Source organism: Rana temporaria, chromosome 7, assembly GCF_905171775.1.
Source record: "Rana temporaria chromosome 7, aRanTem1.1, whole genome shotgun sequence".
In the NCBI taxonomy this organism is placed as follows: domain Eukaryota; kingdom Metazoa; phylum Chordata; class Amphibia; order Anura; family Ranidae; genus Rana; species Rana temporaria.
The window spans coordinates 2,499,012-2,507,299 of NC_053495.1; the positions used below are offsets into that span (position 1 = coordinate 2,499,012).

At 35.8% G+C, this 8,288-nt stretch overlaps 1 protein-coding gene across 1 annotated transcript; it reads left to right on the top strand.

Annotated features, from left to right (window-relative positions):
• Positions 1 to 360: 360 nt before the first annotated feature.
• On the top strand, positions 361 to 2,137 carry LOC120944905 (olfactory receptor 1G1-like). Its single transcript, XM_040358664.1, has one exon. It carries the CDS (start codon positions 382 to 384, stop codon positions 1,255 to 1,257), a length of 876 nt encoding a protein of 291 aa, XP_040214598.1. The 5' UTR covers positions 361 to 381; the 3' UTR covers positions 1,258 to 2,137.
• Positions 2,138 to 8,288: the final 6,151 nt, after the last annotated feature.

Sequence of the window (8,288 nt, forward strand, 5' to 3'; positions counted from 1 at the left end):
TTTTTTAACTTATGAATTGTAATCATAATGAATTACCCGAAAATAAACACAAAATAAATGAAACAAAAATAACACATTTTTTGGTAGTGCATATGTCTAGTATGAAAAATAAAAATAATAATTATATTCTCAAATTTTCAAATAGGTGACAATAAGATAAAAACACTTTTTGTGGATTTTAAATTCAAATTTTAAAGATTGTTTTCAGATATAGAAAAGGAGCTCCCGAGGTGTTATAAATTACATCTTTGGAGACCTTTTATTAGACTTTCAGATTTGTGTTCTTACAACATTTAAACACAGAAAAAAAAGAATAATATGAGAAACGTAACAGAGATTTCCTCTTTCACTCTTGTGGGTCTATCAGACCATCCACTGACCATGAATGGACTTTTTGTGTCCTTCCTTCTCATCTATCTGATGACTCTTATCACAAACCTTCTTATTTTTTTCTTGGTCCTCACTGACTACAATCTGCACAATCCAATGTATTTTTTTCTTGCCAACTTGGCATTACTGGACATGTCCTATTCATCAGTGACGGCACCAAGGATGCTCTTTGATTTGGTCACAAAAAGCCGATCAATATCCATTCCTGCCTGTATATCCCAAGTCTATTTCTACCTCTCCTTTGCTGACTCAGAAATGTTCTTGCTCTCGGCTATGTCCTACGATCGCTACATTGCCATCTGCCACCCTCTACATTACAAACTAATTATGTCTTGGAGAGTCTGTGCTCGTATGGCCTCTCTGGTCTGGGTTGTAGGATATTCACACCCTTTGGTTCATACTTTATTTTTGTTAAGGTTGTCCTTCTGCAGAATAACTTCCATCCACAACTTCTTTTGTGACCTTCCACACTTATATCAAATCACATGTACTGACCCCTTCATAAACATGGTGGCCATATTCTTATTAGGTGTTAGTGTTGGATTGGGAGTCTTTCTTTTGACCTTTCTTCCCTATGTCTATATTTTCAGGACCATCCTCAGAATCCATAGCAAAACTGGAAAGAGGAAAGCATTCTCCACCTGCACATCACACCTCACCGTGGTCTTCATCTTTTATGGCTCCTTCATTTTTCTTTACTTGGTCCCCAATTCCAGAGATATGGTCAATTTAAACAAACTGTTTTCAGTCATATCTGCCCTCATTAACCCATTGCTGAATCCTCTGATCTACAGCCTGAGGAACAAAGATCTCATGGAGGCACTGCTGAGGTCTTATTATCACTTAAAGTTAATACGGGCATCATGATGAAAATATCTTTGTCAACGTTAATACTTTTTGTTTTTCTGTGCCTTTTTCAGCTATTTAGAAATGTCAGTATTGTCCTTTATAAAATGTAAGGTGCTTATATTTGTACCTACCCTTGTATGACCAGGGGTCATTGTAGCCCACAGACCAAATGTAGCAGTTAAAACACACTTTGGTTATCCTCAAAATAACTGTGACTAATTTGTCTACCATGTTTATGCACCTTGTTCTTGTTCAGTCGTTTAGTCATGTCCGACTCTTCGTGACCTCATGGACCATAGCGCACCAGGCTTTTCTGTCCTCCGCTGCCTCCTGGAGCTTGCCTAACTTCATGTTCATTGTTTCGATGATGTATCTATCCATCTTGTTTTCTGTTGTCCTCTTCTAATTTTTCCTTCCATGTTTCCCAGCATCAGGGTCTTTTCCAACGAGTCCTTTTTTCGCATTAGGTGGCCAAAGTATTTAAGTTTCAGCTCCAGCACCTGCCTTCTAGTGAGTATTCTGGGTTGTAAAGAAGTGCTATGTATAAAGAAGGGTTGAAAGTGGTACCTTCATCCCATCGAAATACAGAAAGAGATTGGAAGGAGGCTAGGGGTTGGAAATTTTAATGGTAGCGTATATTAACTGATATCCAGTCACATTTAAGAAGTTACAAAATCATTTTTATTACAAAAGCAGATAATTTTACATATTCATAGAATAAAGCATTTAATCATGACAATCATGAAGTAACTATTTCAGTACATCCTATCGTTACCCAATAGAACATCAGAACCATCCATGAGGTCACAACGAGTCGGACACGACTAAACGACTGAACAACAACAATGTATACCTTTTTTCCTTAATTTTAATTTTAATACAATAATAGACTGGCGGCTCCCGAAGAAGTGGATTGATCCATGAAACACATTGGGCCACAAAAGACCAGTATATATGCATATCATAATTGATGAATAAGATTGTATCATGGATCGATTTTGGGAAATATTGTATGACATATTAGCTTGTTTTTATGTTTAATTACAATAAAGATAGTGTATATTTTATAATAGCTGTGCCTCAAAAATCCCTTCTTTATAATACGATATATTGATTTATGAACAACGTATAATACTTTTTCAAATATTTTTCCCAACCTATTTTCTCCTTTTTCTCCCAAGTACGGGAACCCCGATGTAGGTTTTGATATACATTTGGATCTTTATGGTTGATCAGCAATATATTGTAGACATGTGCATTCGTTTTCATCCAAATTTCGAGAATTTTCACGTTTGTTTTAACAAATGATAATGAACGTGCAGAATCCAAAATCAGAAAGATCTGACATAAAAAATGCTTTATTTTTGTTTCTTTGTGACAACAATTTGATATAGATAGAAGATTGAACATGACGGTGACAATATCGATCTGTGTCTATCAAACCAAATCGAATGTGCTTAACCTAACTCTATTTGTCCAAGATTATTCGACATAGAGAGAAAAGATTTGACATTATAGAGAGAAAAGATTCGAAATTATAGAGAGAAAAGATTCAACATTATATAGACATGAAGATTCGACATTATAGAGAGAAAAGATTCAACATTATAGAGAGAAAAGATTTGACATTATAGAGAGAAAAGATTCAACATTATAGAGAGAAAAGATTCAACATTATAGAGAGAAAAGATTCAACATTATAGAGAGAAAAGATCCGACATTATAGAGAGAAAAGATTCGACATTATAGAGAGAAAAGATTCAACATTATAGAGAGAAAAGATTCGACATTATAGAGAGAAAATATTTGACATTATAGAGAGAAAAGATTTGACATTATAGAGAGAAAAGATTTGACATTATAGAGAGAAAAGATCCGACATTATAGAGAGAAAAGATCCGACATTATAGAGAGAAAAGATTCGACATTATAGAGAGAAAAGATTCGACATTATAGAGAGAAAAGATCCGACATTATAGAGGGAAAAGATTCCACATTATAGAGAGAAAAGATTCAACATTATAGAGAGAAAAGATCCGACATTATAGAGAGAAAAGATTCAACATTATAGAGAGAAAAGATTCGACATTATAGAGAGAAAAGATCCGACATTATAGAGAGAAAAGATTCGACATTATAGAGAGAAAAGATCCGACATTATAGAGAGAAAAGATCCGACATTATAGAGAGAAAAGATTCGACATTATAGAGAGAAAAGATTTGACATTATAGAGAGAAAAGATTCGACATTATAGAGAGAAAAGATCCAACATTATAGAGAGAAAAGATTCGACATTATAGAGAGAAAAGATTCAACATTATAGAGAGAAAAGATCCGACATTATAGAGAGAAAAGACTCAACATTATAGAGAGAAAAGATCCGACATTATAGAGAGAAAAGATTCGACATTATAGAGAGAAAAGATCCGACATTATAGAGAGAAAAGATCCGACATTATAGAGAGAAAAGATTCGACATTATAGAGAGAAAAGATCCGACATTATAGAGAGAAAAGATCCGACATTATAGAGAGAAAAGATCCGACATTATAGAGAGAAAAGATCCGACATTATAGAGAGAAAAGATTCGACATTATAGAGAGAAAAGATTTGACATTATAGAGAGAAAAGATCCGACATTATAGAGAGAAAAGATTCCACATTATAGAGAGAAAAGATTCAACATTATAGAGAGAAAAGATCCGACATTATAGAGAGAAAAGACTCAACATTATAGAGAGAAAAGATCCGACATTATAGAGAGAAAAGATTCGACATTATAGAGAGAAAAGATCCGACATTATAGAGAGAAAAGATCCGACATTATAGAGAGAAAAGATTCGACATTATAGAGAGAAAAGATCCGACATTATAGAGAGAAAAGATCCGACATTATAGAGAGAAAAGATCCGACATTATAGAGAGAAAAGATCCGACATTATAGAGAGAAAAGATTCGACATTATAGAGAGAAAAGATTTGACATTATAGAGAGAAAAGATCCGACATTATAGAGAGAAAAGATCCGACATTATAGAGAGAAAAGATCCGACATTATAGAGAGAAAATATTTGACATTATAGAGAGAAAAGATCCGACATTATAGAGAGAAAAGATCCGACATTATAGAGAGAAAAGATCCGACATTATAGAGAGAAAAGATCCGACATTATAGAGAGAAAAGATTCAACGTTATAGAGAGAAAAGATTCAACATTATAGAGAGAAAAGATCCGACATTATAGAGAGAAAAGATTCGACATTATAGAGAGAAAATATTTGACATTATAGAGAGAAAAGATTTGACATTATAGAGAGAAAAGATTTGACATTATAGAGAGAAAAGATCCGACATTATAGAGAGAAAAGATCCGACATTATAGAGAGAAAAGATTCGACATTATAGAGAGAAAAGATTCGACATTATAGAGAGAAAAGATTCGACATTATAGAGAGAAAAGATTTGACATTATAGAGAGAAAAGATTCGACATTATAGAGAGAAAAGATCCAACATTATAGAGAGAAAAGATTCGACATTATAGAGAGAAAAGATTCAACATTATAGAGAGAAAAGATTCCACATCATAGAGAGAAAAGATCCGACATTATAGAGAGAAAAGATTCGACATTATAGAGAGAAAAGATCCGACATTATAGAGAGAAAAGATCCGACATTATAGAGAGAAAAGATTCAACGTTATAGAGAGAAAAGATTCAACATTATAGAGAGAAAAGATCCGACATTATAGAGAGAAAAGATTCAACATTATAGAGACATGAAGATTCGACGAAGCAGCTAAAAACATACGATCGCCACAAATTCTAATTGGTTGACTTGTAATAATAATTAATAAATATAATTTTTACTAGTGTCATACAACATTAGAATTCTGATATAGCTTGTGGGCGGAGCATTCAACTGGAAATGTACGATTGCGGCGTCGTACAGTTTAGCTGCTTCGTCGAATCTTCTTAGAATATTCGACAGACACCAAAAGCCTTCAATTGACAGATTTTACTTTAATACATTCAGATTTTCGGACGAATGCATTTTTTTAACAAAACAAAATAAATAACTATAACTAAATTAATGTATTTTTCGGACGAAAATGAAATTCCAAAATTGTCTAATATATTGTACTCAGTGAGTGGATGAGTGATCTTTCCTTATAGCATCTCTAACAATAGAAAAAAAATATATACTTTTTACCAAAATCAATCGAAATTCTTAGATGCCAAAGAAGACCATTAGAAAATCTTTATGGAAAACTCATGTTTTCTGAGGAGTTAATCCCAAAATGCATCAACATTTAGCCATCTTTTCTTTTCTTTTTTATAAATAAGGAATTCTTTAATATTACACATGGCATAAGTAACATAAACAACCAAACAGTAGTAAAAAAATATGTCTGTAAGTATACAAAAACTGCATTTGTGAGGAACCACAAGTAGAAAACGGTCAAATCTGGGTGGTCCATTTCAGATAAATCAGCAGATAAGGGAGGAGGGAGTTAGGAAAGAGGGACAAAGAAAAGGGGGTAAAGAGAAGGGGAGGAGGGGAGGAACGGGGAAGAAGAAGACAACGGGACTCCAAGCTACCAGAAGAGCCATGTGTAGGCACATTACTGGTCTATCCAAGGCAACAAAACCTTGTCAAATTTTTGAGGTTCAATTTATATTTATGTAGGTCAACTTATGCATAGGCAAAGCAACATTAACAGACAATTTCAATGAAGACGATGTGGGTGGTAAGAGCGAGTTCCATCAATAAAGGATTTTTTCTCAGCATAATACATTAACTATGAAATTAGCAACTTAGTGTGATGAGGTCTCTGCTCATCCTTGTGTATGCTCAGGTGGGCCAACGCAGGAGATATCAGTAGGGTCAGTTGCAAACGGGTATTTAGAGTATCATATAACCATGAATCAGATGGAGAAACATTCTGTAAAAATAACAACTTTTAATAAAATTGTAAAAAAATGGTACAAATAGTAAACATAGTCAAAACATATGAATCAAGAAAAATTAAGTCAGAGAAATGTCTGAAACACCCGAAAAGATTGGCACCTCATCCCAATAAATTAGAATACAAAATGGGGGAGAGAGGAAGGAAGACTTTGACGGTGCTGTGCATATAATGATGAGAAACGGAGGCAAAAAATGTAATTTAAACACATTTTTAATGTGGTTCAAGGTTAAAATCTTCAATTGAATAGCAATCACAATTAGGGTAAGCAGCAGCTGAATGGTCACAATCCATCAATATAAGGCTAGATCGATAAAAATATACAGTTTAACGTATTAGTCCCAACATGTTTCGCACATTCGCTTAGTCGGGGGACATACGAGAAGAACAAGAAAGTTTACACGATACTAGACAAAAATAGAAAAAAGAGAAATAAATTAAGTAATGGAACATACATAAAGGAATATTTCAAGCATTAGTTATGATGGTAGCTGGAACCGTGTGTTAGTGCCACCACGTCAGCCTCTACAAAAATAGTGAAGCTTACCCAGCCAGAAAGGACCTCCCAATGATGAACACTACTCGGCAGGGGGGGGGGGGACAAACATACAAATAAAATGGGGGTTCAGAAGTAGCCACAGATGGCACACTTTGACCTGGCTAATGAAGATAACCCAAGGAAAAATAATGAGACACAGGAATGTGGGATAAACAAAAAGAATACACAAGTGAATAAGAGTATACTCACTTAAATGGGTTATAAAGGTAAAACTTTTTTTTTCTAAATAGCTTCCTTTCCCTCAGTGCCGTCCTCCTTCACTTACCTCATCCTTCCATTTTGCTTTTAAATGTCCTTATTTCTTCTGAGAAATCCTCACTTCCTGTTCTTCTTTCTGTAACTCCACACAGTAATGCAAGGCTTTCTCCCTGGTGTGGAGTGACGTGCCTTCCCCCTCCCTTGGACTACAGGAGAGTCAGAACGCACACTAACACACAGCTCTTTTCTCTATCTGCAACTTCGAGAGCGTTTTGACTCTCCCATAGTCCAAGGGAGGGGGCGAGCATGACAATTTACATCAGGGAGAAAGCCTTGCATTACTGTGTGGAGTTACAGACAGTAGAACAGAAAGTGAGCAGGAAATAATCACCAGGTGAGTCACTGTGGAAAGCTGAGTGCCGGCAATTAACCGACAGCTGAGCAACCTGGGCACTGAGAAGGGCAGGCTGAGAGCCCAGCCCTGACATATATACTGCTGTCCAAAGAGTGATGCAATTTGGTGCAAGTCCAAAACATGTGCAAGTATGTTCCAGGGGTTACCTGGCAATGAGGACAGATAGGAGACCTTTGGGGATATTTCCTATGTAAGAATTTAATCTTACACCATGGCCTTTGCCTGAAGGTCTATTGGGAGAAGAACAGACTTGGACCGATTTTTTCCTATATTTAACATGTTTCGATTCCTGAGAAAGAACCGATAATGTTAAATATAAACAAGGCAGCTTGGAGAGGAGGAAATCCTTTCCGTTACAGGTCATGGTGGGGGAGATCGAAAGGAAATATATCCAATAACAGGTCATGGAAAATGAGGATGAAGAGGCAATTTCTTGTAGTCAGGCATATCCTGACTTGGATGTGTCCAGGGGTGTGTTTGGCACGGCTGAAATACAGGATCCTACTTTGGGTAACACTAGAGAAGAGATTACTATTATTACTGGAGTTCCACAAATTCCTGCTGCAAATAAAAGGTTTCATAATTTTGTGCTCAATGGGGAATTTGTCAAGTGGAGAGGCACCTGCCAAGGCCAGGGGCATACTGACAACTCATGGGGCCCCCGGGCAATAGAATTTTTTCTCTTGCTGTAGCAAATTGGAGCATGCTCTTCTGGGGATTTTCGCCTTCCTCTGGATCAACTGTGGGTATAGAATTGGGTATATGGGATTGTATGATATTTTTTATTTTATTTATTTGTAGGGTTGAACTAGATGGACTTGTGTCTTTTTTCAACCTGGCAAACTATGTAACTATCCTCCTCTCACCCTCACCAGACCTCCCCACTCCTCCTATAGGTCACGTTAGGTT

Coding starts and splice junctions, on each gene's coding strand:
- LOC120944905 (XM_040358664.1), top strand. CDS start 382: ATGAATGGACTTTTTGTGTCCTTCCTTCTCATCTATCTGATGACTCTT.